Genomic DNA, 24,177 nt, shown 5'->3' with positions numbered 1-24,177 from the left:
TGTGGGTAAACATTAATTTTGTTATCCTTTGAAATACTGAGACCTGGAGACCAGGCTAACTGCAATACAGGACTTGTTGTCTGTCCATCCTACACTGTACTGGACATCAGTGACTCAAGCAGCCATGGCCAAGAGCAAAGGTGTGTATCACATCCCCATCCCCATGCTGCCTTTCCACTAGGGCGGTGAATGGGACCCTAACTCTCATTTTTATTTTCAAATTATTATTAAATAGCGTAGTGCTTCACATCACCCGTTTTCACTCTTATTGCTTCCATCTGAGCCCATCTGCCGTGACTTCTGAGAGTTGTGCCACGTTTTGGACTGGTCCCTGCGTTACACCAAACCTTGCAGCTGCACCTCCCAAACTCCCCATCCAGCACCAGCCTCGCAGCAAAAACATCAACAAGGGCCGTGCGCTTCCTCCCATTCATCACCCTCCCCTTTCCCACGGGGCATTAACGCTCAGTTTTCCATGTCCTTCCTTGCCACGAAGGCGCACGGGGCAGCAAGTCCCAGCATTTTTCTGGCTGACCCCTGCTGCTGCAGCAGGGCCTCCCAGCTCCAGGCCAAAGGAGGTCACCTGCCCGTGCTGCTCTGCAGTAGGAGCCAGGGCACAGCTGCCCTGTCCCATAACACCTCGCCCCTATTAGCTGAGACCAGGCCTTTGGCACCCACAGCCCGCAGAGGCGAGCTGGCTCTCCCTTTTGGGCTCCCTCTCAAAAGGAGGATGTGCAACGAGCTACTGGCAGACTTGCTGCACTGCAGCTCCAGTCCAGTTGCAGCTCTCTGTTTTTTTTTTCTTCTTGCCTGCACAACCCAGGAAACATGCAGCTCTCGTAGGGAAAGCTTTAACTTGTCATTTTCTCTACAGCACCTTAAAGTTTCAGTTAAATACGATGTCCTGAGTACCACCATTCATACCTGGTTTGCTTCAGCCAGCTAAGCACAGGGCAGGGAAAATAAAAAGCGACAACAAGCTTCCATAACCCCGTCACATACTACATTACCCTCTGCCTTCTTTCACAAAGCAGAAAAGCCGTATCCCACAGTATCACCCCAAGGAAAAGGTCATGTTTACGCTGCAGAGAGACCAGAGCCAGCCATAAGCTCACTCAGTTCACATCTGCAGCAACTAGCTGAGCTACAGCCAAGCCGTTTTCAGACCGAATCAGCCTGGGTGCCCATCACCAACACTGTGGTCGCCTCTACAGGAGGCATGTCCCATTACCACAGAATCACAGAATCGCCCTCACAGCATGGCTGTGCAAGCACGTTTCCCCAAAATAAAGCAATGCATGGCTTTAAACTTCATCGCCCATGTGGCACCGCTAGCTCCTGTTCCATTTGGGAGATGCAGAAACCCCAAGAAAGCAAACTCACGCCAGGTAAGCAGCAGGGATTCACCAGAGCAGGGTTACCACTGCCTGGGCTACACGCACGCTGCTTTAGACTGTCAGCTGTCCCCTTGGAAGGGGTGCTCCCAAAAGACACGTAACTACCTGGGCACAGTGGGCATGCATCTGCTGAGGAACCAGGCGTTCATCTTCTTACAGCCTGCGGGGTTAAATCACGTTTTGTCACTTTTGTCTGCTACCAAAAACCGATTTCAGAGAGAAATGCATACCCTGTCTGCAACTACGCTTCTGAAAATGGTGACAGAAACACAACAACACCCCGTTTGTGTTGGGGGTGCAGAAGTACCCCCAGTTTTTAGGCAGACCTCACCTTTTCCCTGTCACAAACCCGTACCTGCACAGAGCCTCTGGGTCGCACCCCCTGAATCTCCAGGAGTCGGGCACAACTTACTCCCATTGGCATGACAAACACTCTTGCGTCAGAGCAGACAGCACCGTAGCCGTGGCGTTTGAAGGACGGGATCTTCACCGCACGTCGGGCTGCGATTTTTAGGGTCGGGGAACCCACGCGTGGCCCCACTTACCATGGCAATGTCTGCGGTGCTTTCACAGGGCGAGCCGAGCGCGGTGCACAGCGAAGCCTTGCCATCTCCCACAGCAGGCATCCGAGGCGCTCAGCCTTTTCCCTGCGGATCCTTCCCACCCTAAACACCCTGTGGGATCGGGGCAGGGTGCTTCCCCACCACCCCATACCCCAGCAATGGGGGCACCCCCCTTCCCCACCACCCCGCCTGGCCACAAGACGCAGCTCCCTCTCACCCCACCACCACCACCAGCACCTACCCGCAGGCCGCCGAGCCGCCGCCGGCCGCCAGCGGCCCCGTTTGCCGTCCCGGTGCCGGTCCCGGTGCGGGTCCCGGTGCGGGCGAGCCCCGCACACGCGGCGCCCCCCCCCCAGCCCCGTCCCCGTCCCCGTCCCCGTCCCCCTCCCGCGGCTGTCGGCGGGGCGGCGCCGGGAGCCACCAGGAAGCGAGCGGCAGCCCCAGCCCCGGCCCCGGTCCCTCCCCGCCCCGCCCCGGGGCACGGGCACAGGGCGGGCAGCGGCTCCGCCGGCGGCTGGGGGAGAAATGGGGTGGATTCAGGGGGTTTTGGGGAAAATTGGGGCTGTGGGGGCGGCGCGCTGCTGGGGGTGAGCGCGGGGAGAGCCGCTGCTGGCCGGGTGGGTGAGGAGGTGGGGAGGTGGGGCTGGCCGGCTAGGCTTCAGGCTGGGATGGTGGAAAAGGGGGAAAAAATATCATATTTATTTGAATTTAGGGCTTGTGGTGATGGCTGTGAGCCGCCCTGCTGTGCGCTCACTGGGAATCACAGTGTGCCTGCACTGAGGTCACATCAGGGCGGCATTTTGTGAGGAATTTTATGGGGATTTTCCCGTTTTTCCACTTTTTGGTGTTTCGCCTCACGCCGCTAAACAGATTTTGGAGGCGGCCACACGGCGCGGGCACCGAGGCGAGGCTGGGGAACGCGACCCTGCCACCAGCCGCCCCTCCACAGCAAGGCCGCCGCAAAGAGAACAAACGATGTAATTAACACTTTAATCACTTAATTTATTACTCTTTTCCGGGGGGGGGGGAGGCTCACACCTCCCCCTGAGGTAACACCCCTCCCTCTCCCCCCCCAACCGCCATCACCTCAGCGAGGGGCGGGGGGGGGTGAGGAGGGGCAGTTTCCCGCCCGCCGCGCGCGGCGCTGCGCATGCGCAGAGCCCTCCCGCTGTCACCCCCCCCCCCGGGAGGGAGTCGCTCCGTGCCGGGGGGCGGAAGCGGAAGCGGAAGTAGCGGAGGTTGAGGGGGGGAGGGAGGGGGGCAAGATGGCGGCGGTGTGCCTGAGCGAGGCGGAGAAGCTGTACATCGTGCACGGCGTGCAGGTAGCGGCCCGCCGCCGGGCACGGGGCCGTTAACCGGTCTGAGGGCCTGCTGTGAGGAGATGGCCGGCTGGGGGGGTGGGTGGGGGGTGGTCTGCCTTGGGTTCGGCAAGGCCTGTGGCGCTGTGTCCCGTAACGGCCGCGTAGCCAGGCTCAGGAAGGCCTAGGTGGATGGGCGGGGAGGTGGCGGAGCTCAGAGCTCAAGGGCAGGGGCCTGCATCTCTGGAGGCACCCCAAGTGCCACAGTTTGGGGGCTGACCTGCTGGAGGGCAGCTCTGCAGAGCGACCTGGGAGTCCTGGTGGGCAGCAGGCTGAGCACGAGTCTGTAATGTGCCTTGTGGCCAAGGAGGCCAGTGGGATCCTGGGCTGTGTTCAGAAGTGTTGCCAGCAGGTTGAGGGAGGTGATCCTGCCCCTCTACTCAGCCCTGGTGAGACCACACCTGGAGTGCTGTGTCCAGTTCTGGGCTCTCCAGTGCAGAATGGACATGGAGCTCCTGGAGCAAGTCCAGAGGATGGCTATGAAGATGATGAGAGGACTGCAGCACCTGTTGTATGAGGACAGCCTAAGGGAACTGGGCCTGTTTAGCCTGGAGAAGAGAAGACTGAGGGGAGACCTCATCAATGCGTATAGATATGTGAGGAGAGAGTGGTGAGAGGATGGAGCCGATCTCTTTTCTTTTGTGCCCGGAGACAGGATGAGAGGTGATAGGCACAAACTGAAACACAGGAGGTTCTGGCTGGGTATGAGGGGGCACTTCTGTACTGTGAGGGTGACAGAGCACTGACATGGGCTGACCAGAGAGGTTGTGGAGTCTCCTTCTCTGGAGATACCCAAAACCTGCCTGGGTGCCATCCTGCACAGCGTGCTCTAGGTGATCCTGCTCGGCAGGGGCGTTGGACTGGATGATCTCCAGGGGTCCCTTCCGATGTCGGCCATTCTGTGATTCTGTATTTCATGGTGAAGAAAACTGCTTTTATGGGGGTGAGCTGTGTAGCATCTGAGGAGTGCAAATCAACGTATGTTTGAATTGTAAACAGACAAAAACGTTTTGAAGGCTGGTGGGTATTTCTCTCTGCTGGGTCCTGATTACGTACCTAAAAGTAGAAAGCTCAGGCATCACAATGAAGACCTGTGTTGTGATAGAGAAAATACCTTTTAAAGCCAAGACCTTGACACTTTTGTAGTCTGCGGCTTTCTGTTGAAACCAGAGGGACTTTGTGCAGGGGTTGAGGTCTGCACGCAGAGCGCTTGTTGCAAGCTCTAGACAGATGAGAGGTGAACAGAGAAGTGCAGTTGGTTCTGTCACACTTGTGCGTGGAAGCTGGTGGTAAAACCAGGAGTCGTTGATTTTATATTCATCTTCACTGCTGTGGTTGGCGTGGGGAAAGAAAACTTTAAAATCACAAATTCTTGGTTGGTTGTCGTACTCAGGAGGACCTCCGTGTAGATGGCCGTGGCTGCGAAGATTACAGGTGTGCAGAAGTAGAAACAGATGTTGTGTCAAACACATCCGGATCTGCGAGAGTGAAGCTGGTAGGCGAATTTCTTGTATGCTGCTGATTAAACTCTGGCTTATTGGGCTTGTTTTAAGATTCGCCATTGCTGTCTGTAGATGTGTGTGTGTGTTTCACATGCACAACACTAAGTGCAGCGGTGGGTTAGGGAAATAATGACAGGATATATAAATCATTCAGGCCAGCTTAACCCACTGGAGCTAGATTTATTTTGGAGTACCTGGAAGGCCTTCAGTCTGAACTAGTCTGCTGTTTAATTTTGGAAAACCAGAAACACCGTTGTGGTCACAGGAAGGAAAAATAGTTCTGTGCCTTTACAGCGAAGCAAAGCTACTTCTGGCATCTGTTGTTGTAAAGAAAATAAATAGAGTTTTTGAAGTATTATACAGGTTCTGCAGCTGTAGCTGTTTCCAGAACCAGAATGATAACAAATCTGTGATATGTCTTCTAAACGTAGCTGCTATGTATGGTAATTATTTGAAAAAGTTCCCTATGCGTAAGGTTCTTCTTCTAAAGCCTCTCCTTTTTCAAAAATAAATGAATAAAAACTAACCTGATTTCAAGTTTGCTGTGATAGTCAATTATTGTTGCTAGTCATTCTAGGTGGAAATGTCAGCTTGTTGTAGGCATCTAAATTAACCGGTCTTGTGAACGTGGTTCTAGTTGTGTGATACGTTTCTGTTTTAACAGGGACACACTGATATCTTGGTGGGCGTAAAAGCTGAAATGGGGACGCCGAAGCTGGAGAAACCAGATGAAGGTTATCTGGAATTCTTCGTTGACTGGTTAGTATAATAGGAAAAAAAGGTAATTCGTCATTTATTCCAAATAACATTCTTCTGACATTTATAGCTTCATTGTACTAACCCGCTGCAAGGGTCTGAATAATTAAAACAATTTATTTCACTGTTTTAACAGTGGTGAATGTCCTCATAGGGAAATGAGATGTCTTCATACTGTGATGCTTTTCCAGGCTGCCACTGGGTGGTAGCAGCAGAGCAAAGTTTGATACGCCACCTTGTGTGGTGAAGTTCTTAGGTGTTCCACTTGGCTTTCGTGGTGGTTAAACTAATAAAATAAATGCAGCTCTAAGTGAAGAATATCCTCTCTGTAATGAGGTCTTTGTAGACCAGGAAAGAAGCTGTGAGCTTACTGTGGAAAATCCAGTTAATCTTTTGTCTTCAGTGCAATGGGAATCTGCCTCTGTATGCTAACTACATATTTTGTGTTAATCTGAACTGGGAGTTGAAAACCAATTTGATTTTAAGCCTGTCTTTGAGCAATTGTAAAGTGCAGAATGCACACGTTGTTACAGCCTCTATCTGGTTTGGCCTCAGAGATGGTCTTTTGTTTAATTGTTTTCTCTCTGCTACAATTACTCATGTTGTAGATGATAATTATTAAGGGATTAGCAACAAGTATTTATTTTCCATTGAACAAGGGAAGTATTTACTGTGAAAGAAACGATTTTGCTGGTAACAGCAAGGGATTTTGAAAGCAGGTATCTGTGGCAGAAGCATATTTGTGCTTTGAAAGGGTTCTTGATTGTTGTGTGATGTGACACTGAAATAGTTTTGAAAGACTTCAAAAACTGTGTTCTGTTTGGGAGTAGAAGTTCCCTTTGCTCACCCTGGCCACTACTAAGTTCTTTCTGTGTTTCATAAAACAAGCTGTTTGGCTTTTTCATTTATTTGTGTGCTAGGCAATCCTCTTTCACGTTTTACCCAGTGAAAATTACTGCAGCATTCTGTGAGCGTTGGGTGGCAGTGTTTACCAAATAGTTACTGTATTCGTACTCAGCCAACGTTTTTTCTTTATTTCACTTTGACTGTAAGGAACTAAAGTGTTAAAATAGTCTTGGAATTAAGATGCAGTCCACTCTGCAATTATTTTCCAGTTAGGTTCTATGTTCTTCTTACTCCCTGTCAAAGAAAGCGGCCATTCATATTTAAAAGCTACAGCATTTGATGGAATTTGGTGTTTGAAAATAATGAGGTATAGATTGAGGTTTATATAATATTTTTTTTCAATTTATCATAGGAAGCATAATGCTTGCATAACCGTACTTTTAACAGAGCAGTTTAAACAGAATGGACTAGTTAACCTGCAAAAAAAAAAAACAGATTCTGTGAATAAGTGCTCCTTCAGTACAGCCGAAGGGCCTGGCTTGGCTATATTCCCAGAATTAAGTTATACTTAGGTAGGGCCCTATCTTCTAAAATCAGTGTCTAATATTAATGCCACTGCAAATAAAAGTGTCACGCTTGCAGTGCTCGCTCGTGTGGTAAATGTGGTCTGGAAGCATAGGTCAGTGCTTGACTGGCAGTAAGGTTTACCTTTTCAGTGTGTATAGTGCTGTCTGTTTATAGAAATGGCAAATAACTCCTATAAAATCCAGTAACTGCGGGGCATTCTGGATTATCGTCAGTTCTGCCAAAGAACAAGTTGGGAGGATTACTGCATGGCAAGGATTTTCCTTATAGGCTCTGCGGTCTTGTTGACACAGCTCACTTGATGTTTGAAGTCATCAGTAGATAACGTGGGTCTTTAGTTTGTTTTTTTTTCAAGGTGAGGTGATTCTGTTCCAAGAGTGTATTTTCTGCTGTATGTTCACGTTCCTGTGGCATTGGTGTTAGAAGAAAGCTGAGGACTTTTCTCATCGTATCGATACAAAATGTACATGAGAAATTGGCACTGAGAGGTGCCCAGCCAGTAGGGTTCAAAGTTTTGCTTTTACAGATTTGGAAGATACCAAATTACTTCTATGGGATCCCCTCCTTTCCCACGTTCAGTAAAGAGAAATGAATTTGGGGGAGATCTGACTAGTGGCAGATCCTGTTTTTAAATAAATGTTTGCCACAGGTCTACTTCTTGAAAATGCTCCTGCCCTCTCTCTACAGTGGGGGGCTCGGTTCAGAATATTTGTTTATTTTTCTGTGTGCCTCCGGGCATTTCTGTTCTATTTCATTGTGACTTGGAGCTTCGTGGGGTTGTTGTTTTCCACTTGGCTGTGAACGAGGTCCCAGCACCCAAGCCCTTATTGCATGACCTCATAATCAAAGTTTCCTATGTTGGAATCGGGGAAATAAAGACCACAGGCGTTTTTGTCAGTTCCCTTTGGGAAAAAATGCTCTTTGGCTGTTCCTATCCAAAAGCAGCAGTTGCTGAAAATAATGAGCTGCTGTCTGTAAGTGCCTTGGTAGCAGAGAGTACACTCACCAAAAGAAATTACCAATTAAGGCCAGGCAGTCATGTCAATTCCGCATATTCTACTTGTCCCAGTGTCACATCTTTCTCTTCTTACCTTATTAATTACCTTCTTACTTAACTCTCTTACCTTATTAATTTCACATTCATTGCTAACAGGCTGCCTTGTTAGCCATTCTGAACTTAGTACAATTGTCTCTCGCTTCTTTTTCTTGAAAGGATTGAGGTGACAGAAGATGAGAATGCTAAAGAACTAGTCCCAGAGAGAATTCACCAGCTTTAATATTGTCTTAGGAACTGAAGATAGTAGTGGAATTTAATTAGTATCACTTAGCAACAAAATATAGGTATATTATCTGCATTAAAACATTTTCTTATGCAAAATGGGAATAATTTCTTCACAGATGATGCGCTTATTCTTGTACGAATAAATCCATAGGGATGTTTCTAGTGCTTCATGTTTAAGAAATGTTCTTTGGATATTGGCAGCTTCAGAAGTGAAAGCATTTTTTTTTCCCCCTTTCTTTATCTAGTTCTGCAAATGCTACTCCTGAATTTGAAGGCCGGGGAGGAGAAGAACTTGGCACAGAGATAGCAAATACACTCTACAGGGTATTTAGCAGCGAAGGGAGTGTAGACCTGAAATCTCTTTGTATTAATCCTAGAGAGCACTGCTGGGTTCTCTATGTTGATGTATTGGTAAGTAAAGAAACAAAAACTATTAAGAATTTGAGGAGGTTTTCCAGGCACGGGGTGACTGCGCATAGCCATGTGTATTTTCATATTAAAAATGCTTCTCCTAATGTGACATCATACTTCACAGCACGGATGGCCATTTCCTTGTGAATCTATCTGTAATAGTTAATCACTACTTCCTGCTTACTCTTTTTCTGCTCTTCTGGGTGGTGCTGCTCCGCTGCAGAGCTAACAAAGCACCGAATACTCCAAGTCTGGCTCCCATAAAAATCAGTAATCGTATACTCACAAGGAAATTGCTGCAAAAAAAGTTACATTTGGCCTAGGCAATATTTGATGGAAGCTGTATACATGTATTGAATATAGGAGAGAAACTGAATATTTGTGCCCGTTAAAAAATGGAAACTGAATTTTGTGTATGTAAATCTTGTGCATACAGCAACTCAGTTTCCAAACAATGCTGTATTTACAGTGCTCTGTCATGTGAATTTAATTGAAGTCTATAAGTTAGACTCTCCTGAGCTTTGTTTCCAACTCTTACTGGTCCAAAATTGAGTTTCCATTTGTCAAATGTGTAACTGAAAACATGTTGAGAGATATTACTCACTGGAATCAATGTCTGTGAAATGATTTATTAAATGTTAAGCTGCATTGCCAAAAGGAGAAGGAAAAAAAACACCAACACAACAACAAAACAAAAAAGCAACAAACAAACAGAGTTTCATTAAACAAAACAGGAATATGGAGACTGAGACTTGAATGTAAAAATTAGTCTGTTAAGTTTTTAAAGAGCAATACGTTAGCCTAATTACAATAGGCACGGTACTTAACGTGACAGTCTGCAGCATGATCAGATGTGTACTGCTGAGTGCTTTAGCAATCCTAGTCAGCAGCTTGTTGGAGCTTGGCATAGTTTAACAGAGGATGAAGTGCTAGTTCTGAGAAATCACACTGTGACCTTGAGTTGCTAGGTTATTACAAGCAGAGGTACAGAATATTAAACACAGTGCTTATTTAAGCAACATGCTGCTTCTACAGCATAAACAAAGACTTTTAATAAAGCTGACTGCTGCAGACGGAGTTCTGTGTAACTGTTGTGTGAAATACAACTGGTTGTTACCTGATTTGTCCTGGACAAATCTGCTGATTGTCCACAGCTACAGAGGAAAACAGCCTAGGTGTTCACGTGCTGTTCGTAATTCTGATACAACTAGTAGCAAGACCTATGGTATGTGTTTTATTTTATCTAGCTGCATTTACAGTATCAGCAAAGAATCTGTTGTAGGTTCGTAACTAGGACTCAAAAGTTGATGAGGCTTTCAATGTCACTTGCAGATTTTTTATGAGAGCAATTGAAGAGCTGCTGGGTTAGATAAAACAAGGTACTTTTAACATAACTCTTCTGTTCCTCCCTCTACCCCAGCATCTGTACTTTAATAGTTTTGTGAGGTATTTGTTCTAATTCCTTTTCCAAGTAGATGTATGTATCACATATGTGATAGTTTATACTTGATGTAGGTGCTTGATAGCTACAGGTTTTCATGAAGCTCTTCTTGCTGAGTGACTGCTCTAGAGCTCTATTTTGATGGTAGAAGTGTGACACTTGTGCTAATATAAAATATTTTGTCTTGTTATTTATCTTTGGAGGGAGGCAGGTTCTATATCTAATAACTGATCATTGAGAGTCCTTTGGAAAATGTTGTACTTCAGAATTCATGGAAGTGTTTGTGTTGCATAGTTAAGTAGGAGGCAAAATAAGTCATAAATCTGTCTTAAGTTTCAAAATACTGGTACCTTGTGGGCAGATGGAAAAAGTTCTTGTTTCCAAGTCTCTTATTCTGACAGACAAAACCCTCTGAGAAGAGTTATGAAGCTGGAGGTACTCTGTTGCTATGCGATTTAGCCGTGCACACATTGATCAAAGCATCTATATTGAGCTCCTGTGTGTAAATAAAATGTGACATATGCAAGCTCAAAAGAGAAAATAGTGATATTTCGCACAGTCGTGCAGCTTGTAGATTGAAAACATCTCTCATATTCGATTTTCTGGTGGTCAGTGTTGTTGAGAAGTGCTTTAATTGTGTGTAGTGAGACTGGGAAAAAAGGAAGCTTCAGCCAGACACTGTGAAGATGCAGACTGATTGCCTACCACCACCGTTCTGCACACACATGAATTAAAGGTCAACAAAATGTGCTTTGACCTTTCAAAATACATGCGTTCTTAATAACAGGGGATGTTTGCATTTGTGAGCTACTCTTTGGAAGTGTGAGTTATACCGTACTGCCAAGCTACAGCCTGTTCTCACCCTCTCTTTGTCTTTTTTTCTCCCCTTCTAAGTTACTGATATCTGAAATAAGCTTTTATGAGTATTTTAGGGGGTTGGTTTTGGTACTTGGATAGCCTCCTTCACATACTTTGCACCAGCAGCCTGCCATACTGAGCAAGGAGAGCTGAAGTTGTGCGATCTCTTTTCATTCCCTACCTCATCACGTGCTTGGGCGTTAGGGAGGGTACGTGTGGTTCTGTCGAAATTGCTGGTTCGCTGCTGAGCATCCTTCAGAGCATTTCTTCATCTTTTCTGTCCCCACCTTGCCTCAGCACTGTTTGGAGGAAAGAAAGCCAACAACTTAGAAATCTGTTCCAAAAACTCACAGTTGTGCAGACTTTCTTCAATCCTTTAAAAACAAACCATACATAAAAAAAAAAAAAAAAAAAAAAAAACGTAAAAAGTAAAAATGGAGTGGGTTGGGGGGGAATCTCTGCACAACACGCTTCAGCCTTCCTTTATATTTGGAGGAATTGTACCGTGCTTGAGACAGGCTTTGTTCCTAGCCTGTAGGTGCCACTGTAATATAGATAAGGCTTTAGAAAAGCAGCCTGAACATAACCCTGGCAACAGTACAGGCACATCCCATTATTGTGTTTTAATAAGAAAGGTATTGTGAGTTTATTGTGTTATCCAGTGAAATCCAATCATGACTGAAAGTGGCAAGTTAACCTCTCTGTATCCAGCAGCTGTTTGGAAAGAAATAATTTGATCACCTTTGTATTAGCTTTCTCTCCCAAATCTTGTCATTCCTTTTACACAATTCAGTTTGTCTTCATAAAAATAAGCTGTCTTTCTAGAATATCTGATTTATGATTTGTTCCCAGTGTGGGAGTTTATCTCCTCCTTAAATAAATTTTGAGGAGCAATCAATGCAATCAGTGTTGTAAAACTTGTTTTGCTCTCAGTGTCCAGCATAGATGGATGTAACGGAGAAGCATACACGTGTTCTTATCCTTGTAGTTTCCAGTGCTTGATGGGGACGTGTATGTTGATAGAACTGTGCTGGCTGAGGACAAGCTCAGAATGGAGCTTGTCAGAGAACTATTTGGCTGCCACCAAATACATCTCTGAGTGCTCTGTCGGCCTGTGAGTAGTAGTGGTTACGGGAGCCCTGCGTTTTTATACAGTGCTGGTCTTCTATTTGGTTGTTCTCCTGATCTCAGTGGGAAGAAACTAAGCTAGGTTCCCTCCACAGGCTTTGATTGAAGTGATAGAATTATCAACAAGTAGACTTTGAAATCGGGATTTCCTTAGATCTTTTTCAGCTTCAAGAGGAAGTTGAAGATGACTCCTTTTCCATAAAGAATGGAGAATAAACCAAGATGTGCCTTTGAAGCTATACTTTGTGTAATTAGCTTCCTTTATAACTTTATTATATAATTTCATACAATGTTCTGGGAGAGAATTGGCATTGCTTGTTTGAAAACTATTTTAAAAAAATTCCCCATTGAAATAAAGTATAGAAGATGGTTTGTCTTCTTTTAACATGAAAGAACAAATGTGCTGAGTATTACCAGAAATATTCTGGTCATAGCCTAGTGCAGAGACTTAACAGGAGAAGAGTAACCAGTGGTGATTTCAGCTTCTATTACTAGATGTTATCATTAATTTTATTATGAAGTGCTTTATCTCTTCTATTTTTCATGCATAATACAGTCAACTGAAATCTTAGTTTTGTATTCGGAGTTTATTTGTCATAGATAGGCTTTAAAGACAACTTTTTAACCTATTCTTGTTCTTAATTTTGTGCTTTTTTTTTTCAAGTAAGTTTAAGTAAAATAAAGACTTAAAGAAAAATCAGTTTAGTACCTTTTAAAGAGATTCTTCTTTTCCTCCCCAGTTATTGGAGTGTGGTGGGAACCTCTTTGATGCAATCTCTATTGCGGTGAAGGCAGCCCTCTTTAACACAAGGTAAAGCACAGCTCTCCTTTCATGTGAGTGGAAGTGGCACGGGAAAAGAAATACTTTCTGTGAGCTAGGCATCTTTATGCCTAATATATTTGAATAAGAAAAACGTAAGGCAACTTGCATAAAAGATGGTCTGCTTGCAGATACGTAACATGAGCTAATGTCTTCACATGTTTCTAATAATCCAGCGTTGTGTTGCATTATATGCACAACAGGACTCCCAATATAGCTCTTGTTCTGTAGCCAGATCCAGGAAAAAATTGTATTCACCCTATGGTTTTGTTGCAAGTAGTTGGAGGCCTTTGTGTTGATGCCGTGTGAGTTTAAAATACGAAGTATTTACTGACATCCAGATCTCTGGATGACATTCTTAATGAGTTGTTTAACCTTTAAACTAAACCTGAAATGCATTTAGGAGACGTAACAATAGGAATGTGCTGGTTTGAATATCCCAATGATGTTCAGGGTTTTGAAGACCTACGGTAACTAGAGAGCTATGTAACTAGCCTGGAGGAGAAGGGGACGGTGAAGAAGAAAGGGAGTGTGAAGAAGTGGGGAAAAGTATCCCCTCTTCCTCCCCCACCCCCAATTGGCTTCCTGAGGAAAAAAGATAAAAGGTGTAATTAGTAATAGTTTCCGAGATATAGTTTCTGAAGTATGGAAGTGACGGCAATTCTCCGTACAAATACCAAATTAGTCTCATTTTATCATATCATAAGCCAGTATTGCACAGTACAGCAAAATAATAACCTTAAACCAGCCCCCAGAAATGATAAACAGCACGGCAGGGAACACGTACAGTACAGTATGGAAAACAGGCACAGCAGACCTGAGATCAAAAAAATCAGCATTGTGATTAGCAGCATTGCGATTAAACTGATCTCATGCTTGTAACAATTTTGTTTTAACGCATTATGGTTGCATCTGTCATTATCACAACCCCTTCGAGCCCCACGTTGGGTGCCAAAAGGAATGCTGTGGCAGGCAGCTCAGCACCATGCAGCTGTTTGCTCACACACATGTAATGAGGAGAGAATTGGGGGGGGGGAAGTAAAAGCTTGTGGGGTGAGACAAAGACAGTTTAATAGGCTAGAAAAGGAAGAGAAATAATAATGGTAATCATAATAATACGCACAAAGTAGGTGATTTACAATGCGATTGCTCACCACATGCTGACTGATGCCCATCCCTGAGCAGCAGTCCCCCCACCCCAGCCAGCCACCCCATATTCATTGTTCAGGATGACACCACAAGGTATTTATTATCCCTTTGGCCAGTTTGGGCCAGCTGGCCTGATTCTGTCCCCTCTCAGCTTCTCGTGCACCCCCAGACTCCTCAGTGGCAGGGCAGCACAAGAAGCTGAAATGTCCTTGGCTTAGTGTAAGCACTGCTCTGCAACAGCTAAAACATAAGTTCGTTATCAACATTATTGTCATCCTAACTCCAAAACACGGCACCATACCAGCTACTAGGAGGAAAATCAACGCTATCCTCACTGAAACCAGGACGCACATGCATTTTAGTTCAGAAAATGGAAAAATAAAATCTAGTAGAATCATTGATACAAATGTTTTTGAACGCATTCAATAATATTCAATATTTTTTCTAATTTTTATCTTCTTTATCTATAGATGAAAGGGAATATAGAGTTTTGTATCACCCTGAAGAAAGAAACTAGTGAATGGCTTTGCTTAAAAAATCTTACATAGCAAAAGCAGCTGGCAGAGGTGCAAAAATTAGACTCTTACGGGCATAAATGTTTTAAAGTGGATCTCAAATGGTTTTCGCTGTAAATTAGAGATCTGCTGAAGTCAGTGGCATAGTTCTTGTTTATTCATCAGGGAACCAGTGCACAGCACTAGAGCTGGAAAAGTACTCACAAGAAGAAGAAATTAAGCTTTTGAAGACGCAGGCAATGTATCAGGTTATACACACTTTAAAGTTGGGAGGAGGGGAGAGCCCATCTGAGACTGCAACTTGTATACGTGGCTGAGAAATTTCTCAGCTTAATCAAGCCCTCAGCGGTACCTTTTAACTGTAGCTTGTTTGTGCAGCATTAAGAAATCCTGTCACAAATGTAATAGCTCACAAAGATTTGACAGTACACGAAAGGGAAGAAATGCCTGTGTCTCCATGTGGGGGCTGCCAGGATGAGAAAGTGTTATAGTTAAAACAGTTGCTCCCATGTGGGTCGTTTTGCAGATCCAAGACGCACACTTTATTTGCAGGATAACGGCCTTTTTTCAACTAGAGTTCTAGTTTTGAATAAAGAGAGAACATCGTATAAAAATAAGAATAAATAAATAAAAAGCAGATGGGTAGCGTGGAGGGTGTAATTGTTTTGATGATTCTGCTTTATTTTCATTGTTCTGGAAGCTGTATCCTTCCTGCAAGCTGTGGGCGATCATCCTCAGTCTGGTGGAAGTAGGATGGCCCACCAGACCGTGGCACAATATGACATAACACAAAGCATGCTGATTTTGACCTGTGAAAACCCTGTCTAGGGCAGGGAACACGAGTACATCTCATCTAATCAGAGCTCAGGAAGTCAGAGCTGGGATACAAAGTGAAAAGCTGTTGTCCTTATCTGCTATTCTTTCCTCTTTCCCTCCATATATACTAAATTTTACTTGGATTGATACAAAGGTTGTTTAGAGTAGCAGCCCACTCTCCTTAAATATTGATGTCTGAGTAAGACAAGGTGTCGATGTGAAGATCACTTCAGATTAAGTGTTTTGAACTTCGCTAGAGGTACGTGTCCCTCATTGAGCCTTGCCTTTCATAATCTGTTCACAGGCTTCTGTTGCAAGCGTTTTCAGATCTTTGTCTGCCTTTGACTTCAGCCAGAAAACCAGGAGCAGGAAGCTCAGGCTGCTGTTTTCTTCTTTGAAGCCACAAATTTTTTGTTCTGATGTTCAGACAGGCATTTGAAAAGCTCAGCCTCATCCTTAAAACCTTGCTCCTAACCATTTATTTTGTTTATCATAGCTATGGCACGCTTTTCTTTAGGGCTGAATAAATCCATAGTAGTAACACCAGGAATTTTGCGCGAGAATTACGGGATTTCAATCCTTTTTATGCCTGGCCTGACTCACTGTATCCCCTTCAGGCATGGAACAATGACAATACGACTGTCGTGGGGGAATATTTACTCCTTGGAGTTTTTGCATTGTTCATTGTGTTCTAAAAACTAAATCCAGATCATGTGTGAAAGATACCAGCTATCAAACTGTATTCTTAACTGTGTCTCCAAAGTGCTTAAGGCCAGATTTATCCGTGATTGAAGTAGACAGTGCAAAATGTGCAAGTAGCCACCGTGTCAGGAGTCAGCATTAAACCCAATCTTGTGGAATGTCCCTCACTGAGGCAACAAAAACTAGGCACAAGCCAAAAAACTAGAGTTTATAACACAGTGGCCTTGTCGATGTCCTGCTTCTTTAATTACTTTTTGCTGGGCAGGGTGGCAGGGGCAGAACTGATGCCTGCATACCAGGGTAGAAGAGGTTTTGCAGTTGTTAACTCTGGGTCTCCGGCACGCAGACAAGAGCATTGTTCATTATGTGACTAAGTCCTGCTGTACAGATTTCTGCGCTGATTACTTACAGGAATCAAAACAGAAGAATAAAAGTTACCAAGTAAACATGTACAGCTAGTTCTTAAGATAAATCTTCAGAAGCTGGGAGAGGAAATATCAAATTTTCTGGGAATTCTCTTTGTGCTACAAACACTCCCTGTGCCCCTTTGGATCCTCGGTTTTTGTGTGTATATACCCTTTTTTTTTCCTGCTACTGTGATGCTTGCATCTGATCAGTGCTCTCTTTGCCTTTGGAGTAGTTGTAATTCGTAAATCTGCCTTGTCTGTTCTTGGCCGACGCAGCCCCTTGAAGGGATTTTCAGGTATTAATTCCGTCGGCTTCTTCTTGCAGACCAAACATTGCTGTGGTTTCATAGCTCTTTTAGGAGGGAGTTAAAATTGCTTAATCAATCTTACATATATATATTTTTTTTAACTCACTTCTTTTTTAAACACTGTTTTGGCACATAAACTTCTTGTCTAGGCTGATGTCCAGCGTTGTCCATTGTCCTGTGAAGCTGGAAGAGTAGGCACCTTGGGATTTTATTCCATCAACTTGTAATGGAATATTTGCAGTTTGAAAATAGGCTTTGATGCATTTCCACTGGGTTGTTACATAACTGCAAAGCATTTTGAGTTGAATTTCCTGAAAAAGTACACATCGTAGTTGTCTGCTTACTGAAACTTTTAGTTTTAGCTTGGCTTGTTCTTGTAAGAAATCTTACAAAAGCAGAGTTAACTGCTATGAAGTACTTGGCTCTCAGGCTCCTAGCCACAAGTAACTAAAACATTTGTCTGGGGAACAACAAAAATCGCTTTGCTTTCCTGGAGAAAAAGCCAGTCTCTATCTCTTCCTTTAAAGAGATTTGGTACAGAACACATTAAAGAACGTAACCCCAGGAGTCTCACTCTGACAAACAGCTACTGTAAAAATACTAGCATAAAAACAGACTGCAGTGATGTTCCACACGGTTACTGAGGTTAGCTTTCCAGGCATAGCTTGAAGTACTTTGTGTTTTCACGTGCAAATATGTGAAAGTGGGAGCAGTTTCGCTGAGCTGTGTGGGGGTTTTGCTGGCCTGTAAAGCAAAGTCCGTCAGTCCGTGCTCCATTGAGTGGACACCTGGATAAATGAGGGTATGTAAGGTGCTGAAGTTATTGAGAATTTGGGGGGTTGGAACTTGATGATCTTTAAGGTTCCTTTCAACCCAAGCCCTCCTATACCACCTTCTAAGTTATTTTAAATGATTTTATTCATTGTGCTAAGAAAGCTGCGTTAAATTGTCCTCTGACACTCCCATCAAATGGCTATAATGGATATTTTATGTGTACCACTGATAAGGAGCCTGTCTAGCTCATTTGTGAGAAAGTGAGAAGAAAGCATTTCTTGGATTTCTACGTGAGGTTTTTATCCCTGGCCATTGCTTTTGTAGATTTGTCCTGAGAGCAGTAGAGTCTTCTGGCTTCTTGAAGAATGAGAAGAGCTCATCAGTCTTAACCTGCTAAAGAGAGAGGATTTTACTGCCACCCCTTTCCCCACCTCTCCTTAGCTGGTGTCATTCTTTCTTGAACTGCTTTACTGCTTATACTTGCTGCTGATGTCATGGCTTTCCCAGGCCGTGTGATGGCTGTAATTGTAACAACCTGAGGTTTGTCTGCGAGGTCGGGTGCCACAATATGAACGGGTTCAGTCTTGGCAGTTTCTCTCCTGCTTTGCCAGGCAGATGTGCAAAGAATTGTTCAGAATTCAAATGTGCAAATTCTGAAAGACAGCACTGAATCTCTCCTCATGTATTAGTGTAGTAATTAGATTAAATTCTAATAGTTGGAATGATGCACATAGTCTTATCCTGAATATCTTCTCACTAAAGATGTTTTTTTCAGTGAGTGAGTTGTTAATACTCTAATAACATTCTGGATTTTTTTTTTTTCTAAACACGTAGCCTCCTTTAGAGGAAAGGGCGCTTCTTGGAGTTGAGCCTGTATGACGCCTGTGCTCATTATCTGTTCTGACGATGATTTTGCACACGCTTTTGTTTCTGCAGAATACCCAAAGTGCGTGTTCTGGAGGATGAAGAAGGCTCTAAAGAAATTGAGCTCTCTGATGACCCTTATGATTGCATTCGACTAAATGTGGATGATGTGCCCTGCATTGTCACATTAAGCAAAGTAAGCCCAGCAAATTTGTGACCTTCTACTTAGAAACTTCAGTTTCTGTTAACTTCACCTGCTGTTTATTTTTCCCTAGAGATAGAACTTGTGCTGCAGAAGTGGTTACTCTATATACATTTGTTCATCCTTGGAATTATTCTGATTGAGGGGGAGCTTTTATTGAATAAGGCTTTTTTTTCCACCTCCAACTTTGAGATTTCCCCTCGATGCATTCTTGTAAACTATGATACGAGGAGAAATTTTTATTTTTCAGCTACTCATTGCTCAACACCCAGAGCAGTAGATACTCCAGTATGTGAAAACAAATGGGCATTGTTGCAAGGCTCAAAGATTGAGTGGTCTGCCTGGCATTTGTTGCTGGGGTCAGAATTCTGTTTTCAGGGGTGTGATACTGAACTTTCAAGTGGGTTTTCGCTTTCCTTTTCCATATGTAGTGTGCAGCTAACAGTTGTTTTGCTGGATGCTGCATTTTCCATTGCATCTGTTAGTGATTTGCTTGGTTACTGGGAAGCTTGTCTGACATAATTTTTAAGCAAGCAGCATAAATAGAAGAAAGCCAATCACCGAAGTGGGGCCTCACCTAAGCCCCAAGATGTGTTATTTTCACCGGGGCGGTAGGGGAGTCAGTCCTTGGAGGGGAGGTAAAAGGGAAATTCGGAGGTTCAGATAAGTGAAAGGATGGTCAGGGAGCTGACGTAGAGACGTGCTTATCTCACTTCTGTTATGTGTGTACATGAGGTTTGGGGTCAGAAGCTGTTGAAGTACTGTACTATCAACTCAGTCTCTAAACTCTGCCAAAGATGACATGAGATTAGGATGGGAGGCTGCAGACAAGTGACTGAGCTACCCGTACGGTTTAATTTTTTAATAAAGAACCTGGGCAACTGCAAACTAATACATTGCTTTGTCATTAACTCACAGATTGGATATAGGCATGTGGTGGATGCTACCCTTCAGGAAGAAGCCTGTTCTTTGGCCAGCCTTCTTATTGCTGTGACCAGCAAGGGTGCCCTCACTTGCATGAAGAAAATAGGGAAAGGCAGCCTGGATCCTGAGAGCATTTTTGAAATGATGGAGGTAAGGAGTTCTGAGCAGTTACTGTCTTGCATGGTAATGGATGAACTGGTACTTGAGTGTATGAGAAGCTAGAGTAAGGACATTAAAAGCAGAGACCTTGTTGCTTTTATTAGGTGAATAAGGGACCTACTGAAGGCCACAGACAGCTCCTTTAACACAGAATCTCACATGAGTGGAAGTCATCTAAAACTTTAATATCCCTGAAATGTGTTGTACTCACATTTGTTTCAGTCAAGTAACTCAGAGCTGTAAGATGTTTCCTATCTCATTATTTCCCCTAAAGACTGAAAGAGCAAAACCTCTAACGTGGTAATGTCTCCACAGAAGTAGAGGTAGTACTTTGAAGGGCTGGTACATGGTGTTCCCTTCTAGCACAACTCATTTGTTTTTTCATAAGCTTCTGTTCTTGCTTTACTGTTGTTTTTTCTTTGCTCCTTTATTGGGTTTTTGGTCTGCCCTTGCTCCATGAAAGTACTATTAGGATGTTTTTCACATCCACATGAGAATTCCTTTTTAAACTTTTCTTTAGGCTTTTCTTGAAACTGTCTTCCCATATAAATTCTCGTGCCTGGATTTGGCCTTGAGCATCAGGCAGAAATGAGTTCTGAACTTTTTGAGTCGGAATGAAAATTAAATACTTAAAGCTGGCTCCGTTTCCTAGAGATCCAGAACTAATTTTAGTATGGCTAACGTGGAAGTGAGGAATGCAGAAGCTGGTGCCAAGTTTGAAAGCAGTTGGTCTCAAGTGGAAATTACAGGCTGAATATTTATGGGAGTTCAGCGTATCGTGATGTCAGTCCAGAGTGCTGATCGTGGCGGTACCGGTGGTCTGCTAATTGCATCCAGGGGGGTCACTTAACCCCCTTGTTGTCCCGGTAATGTGCACAGGGTTCATCTTTGATCTGGCATCCTAAAGAAACCAAACTTTGCATGGACATCTGATGTGTCTTCCTGGATGGATTTTGAGTCCAGTTCTAACTAAGTGTCACAAGACTTGAAGCTTTGGGTCTAGGGCTGCTACAGAGGGATGGGTGTTTGACTCAGTTAAAGGCTCGTGGTAGAAGCCACCCCCCGTGCAAGTTTTCTGATGTCCAAATGCAGAAAACACTGATCACCACCTTAGCTCTACATCGAGCCCTAACTAGGAAATGAACTTTGGTGGTTCCATTGATAGTCTACTATCAGGCCATGCTTGAGACTAAACAGTGCTTGCTTAAACACTGATCAGATGTGTGTGGAAACCTTCCAGCTGTCTTATTCTACTTAAGAGCTTGTCCTTTCGTGTTGGTGAAAGGAGTTAAAGCTTCAGCTGAATGCCCAGCGAGCTGTGCTCTCACTTGCTCTGGAAGAAGTCTTCTCTCTTGGGTGGTGAGCAGCTGGAAGGAGTGAGGGAGAAAGCTGATGAGAAGAAACAAATATTTTTTCTGGGAGGTGAGAGGTCCTGTTTTGTTTGAGACTGCCTCAAACATAGCAGCCTGATTAGAGTACCAAGGGAAAGAAAAAAAAAAAAAGAGGAGGGGACTGGGAATGTCCAGTGGAAGAGTTGCATAATCCGTCCTTGACACTTCCTGTTCCTAGTGAGATTTAATAGCAGGTCAGAAGGTGTGTTCAGCTTTCCCTGCCTGGTAGAGAACAGATGTACCAAGGACGTGTCTCTTAGGAAGGCAGTTGCATGGGGAAGTTTTGGGGAGCTGCCAGTGTTACGCTTTTTGCTGAGTTTATGCTCCATAAGGGAGGCAAGCGGGCATAGGACGGCCACAGCATTGTGTGTTGTGTCAACACCAGAGCTCTGCAGAGTTCCCGTTCACTTTAACTGGGTGTGAGTGATGTTATCCTACATCTGAGGAGAACAGTGACCAAAGTACATCACCCCACAGGACTCCGGAGTGCTGCTGTGGTCTTTGTGCCAGTGCAGAGCAGTAGCAATTCCTGTGTGCTGTCTGTGATCTAGCATGACTCATATTGTTTAGGATTGGCAGCCACCTTGCTGCCTCACAGCTCATCCCAGATTTGCTTTGGTGTTACGGACCGTGTTCCGTCACCTGGTTCTTCAGCCATAATGCACCTTACTTGAAGGTCTGTGCACCCACAGTGGTGGGAATGGTCACACAGATGAAAGAACTTTGTGTTTTTTCAGCTGTATGGCAGGTAAAGGCTTCATTGCAAAGATCAGGAACTGATAAACTCTGTTTAATACAGCCTGGCTTTGGCTATCTGGGGACACGTGGGCTCTGTTCAGCTGTGTATGGAGTCGGGAACCCCAGGAGAATGCTAATGGTCACCTCTGCTTTAAGATCTTTATTTCAGCACTGCCCAGTGCTCCTCATTCCTGCAGCTTCTGCACTACACTTCTGCCTGTGGGAAGAGCGGGGGCTGGTATCAGAGCTAACCCTGGTGGTTTGCCACTGCTGGAGTTTATTTCTGCATAGAAAGCCTTCTGTTGACTCCTTCAGGGCCCTCGGGCAGTGCAGAATTGTGCAGCATAATGAAGAATCTGGCCCACAAATGGGTTTGGTGATGCAGCTCATGTGCATTTGGGGCTTTTAACACTGGGCCAACACCTCTGGCTACATGACAGTGTGTTATGCAGAAAGCATTCTGCTTCGTGTTGCATGTGCTGGCTAATCTGAACGTGTGCTTGTACCTGATGTGGATTTAATTTGTACCCTTGGGTGATCCAGCGTTGCACGGATCGGGTGCTGATGATCGTGGAATGCTTCTCTGATGAATTGGAGCACTGCCTTTATGCATAGTTTTTTCCAAAACTTAATCAAATTAAGATGAAACTTTCACCACCGTTATTTTTCTTAATTAAAAACATGTTTTTATTACACCAGCTGGTATATATTAATCATTAAAGGGAAAATATTTGTCAAAAGAAAGTGATCCATGAGAGTTGTCTTCCTGTTAATAAGCATATGTCTCAAACTTGTTTTGCTTTCTTTACTTTGCAGACAGGAAAGAGAGTAGGAAAGGCATTGCACATAGCCCTTCAGAAGATTCTGGATGAAGAAGAAAGTTTGGGGACCACACGGCAGAAAGTTGGATTTCTTGGATGAGTTTTTATTAAAAATCCAAAACTGTTTTCAACTGATTGTGCAATCTTGTCGGTTTGTGTATGGAAAAGGTATATTTCTTGTTGCAGTACATACACCCTTAAGCTTTTAAAATGTTACTAAGCTTGAAAAAAAACCTCTGGTTAAATGTGAATGAGCAAATTTGGGGCGTTTTCCATATGGGTAACCGTCTGCACCTAGGAGGCACACCAGCAGCAATTGATGGAATTGCCTGGGAAATGCTCAGGTCTGTTTTCAAGAGTGACAGGGGTGGGTTCCACTCAATTCTGTTTGCACATGTTCCACTTCTGCAGCCCAGCTGCTGTCCTTTAGAACATATATGGGGGAGCCCTCGGTACAGCACAAGCCAGATTTTGGGTCCCTAAGACATTTTTGTTCATCATCCAGTTAATTCTTCTTAATGGGAGAAGAAAGCAGCACTCACTGGAAGCCTTCCTTCAAATTATTTTACTTTGAATAAAATGCAGTTAAATTTTACTACAAGTACAACATGGTCCCAAGTTTCTAAATCATATTTTAAACCAAAATGTCTTTGTTTAATAGAGCTCTCTGTCCTTTTTGCCAACGAGTAGCCTAGCTGAAACCTCTTACAGTGGGTAAGGAGAATGGGCATGACTAGGGTAGAAGGGAGAATAAGTTAATTTTGCTGAGTTGGGTAGTTCAGCTGGAAGAGTAATGGCTGTCAGTAAAGGTCCTTTACATGCTGTGCTGCGCAGCAGTGCCACGGGACTAAAGCCTCGCTTCCACCATTGTCCTGCTAGGTCTTACTCTGTAATAACCAAAGAGACAGCTGAGAGAGTGCAGGTCTTGGCTTTGCTGGAGTGGAGCAGGAATGAGCATGGAGACAGTTGTAGAGGTTCAAACAAGAGGAGAACCCTTGTCCTTCTACTCTTCCACTGAGTTTGGAAATGGATTTCATCACAGCTGAAAAAGACAGGAGAAGATGCCAGATAAGATACGCAATCAAGCTGTATCACCAGGTCTTCAAAGCCGTGGATACCTACATCAGTTGGCTGGTGCAGCAAAGAGCAAGAGCTGTTTATCCTGCAGGACAGGAAGAAGCATCAGATTGGGGAAGCTGCAGGAAAAGCTACAATAATAATCCAGGAATCCTTTACCTCTTAATCAAACAGTGGTTGTTCAATATTCTGTTCTCATTTCCTGATGCCAGATAAATAACATCTCTTGACTGGTGTGTGTTTGGTGGGGAGGAGGGCAAGGGTTTTCCCAAAGGAGGGCTGTAGATATAGGAAAAAGCAATCATGCTCACATTAAAATACATGATGTACTTCAGGTACTAAAATTCCTTCAGGTCATAAAATACTTCTAAGAAGGCAGAAAG

The 24,177-nt window shown here is 44.1% G+C and overlaps 2 protein-coding genes across 6 annotated transcripts in view; one reads left to right on the top strand and one right to left on the bottom strand.

Moving 5' to 3' along the window:
• Window positions 1–2,345, bottom strand: part of ZDHHC3 (zDHHC palmitoyltransferase 3) — a 30,244-nt gene extending 27,899 nt beyond the window's left edge. Inside the window, exon 1 of one of the 4 annotated variants that reach the window (XM_084509465.1) lies at window positions 2,202–2,345. The gene's annotated coding sequence lies outside the window, so the exon portion shown is untranslated. Of the gene's footprint in view, window positions 1–1,942; window positions 2,051–2,201 lie in introns of those variants that run through there. The other 3 variants (XM_084509468.1, XM_084509466.1, XM_084509467.1) reach the window with 3 other exon arrangements.
• Window positions 2,346–3,177: 832 nt separating this feature from the next.
• On the top strand, window positions 3,178–22,845 carry EXOSC7 (exosome component 7). 2 transcript variants are annotated; one of them, XM_084509463.1, is made up of 8 exons: window positions 3,178–3,282; window positions 4,712–4,813; window positions 5,485–5,579; window positions 8,535–8,700; window positions 12,868–12,938; window positions 18,555–18,678; window positions 19,603–19,758; window positions 22,713–22,845. In XM_084509463.1, exons 1-8 carry the CDS (start codon window positions 3,226–3,228, stop codon window positions 22,815–22,817), a joined length of 876 nt encoding a protein of 291 aa, XP_084365589.1. In that variant the 5' UTR covers window positions 3,178–3,225; the 3' UTR covers window positions 22,818–22,845. The 2 variants fall into 2 exon arrangements, with proteins under 2 accessions (XP_084365589.1, XP_084365590.1); XM_084509464.1 differs by lacking the exon at window positions 22,713–22,845 and adding an exon at window positions 20,420–22,695.
• The last annotated feature ends 1,332 nt before the right edge of the window (window positions 22,846–24,177 follow it).

This window comes from Aythya ferina (assembly GCF_964211825.1).
Source record: "Aythya ferina genome assembly, chromosome: 2".
NCBI classification, from domain to species: domain Eukaryota; kingdom Metazoa; phylum Chordata; class Aves; order Anseriformes; family Anatidae; genus Aythya; species Aythya ferina.
Note: the sequence above shows the minus strand (reverse complement) of the source record. Positions and strands in the feature narration are given on the sequence as shown.

Bases quoted from the DNA above. Each gene is read 5' to 3' on its own strand.
- EXOSC7 (XM_084509463.1), top strand. From the start codon at position 3,226: ATGGCGGCGGTGTGCCTGAGCGAGGCGGAGAAGCTGTACATCGTGCAC. The intron at 4,814-5,484 runs GTAGGCGAATTT...CTGTTTTAACAG, and splicing joins GATCTGCGAGAGTGAAGCTG to GGACACACTGATATCTTGGT. The intron at 19,759-22,712 runs GTAAGGAGTTCT...TTTACTTTGCAG, and splicing joins GCATTTTTGAAATGATGGAG to ACAGGAAAGAGAGTAGGAAA.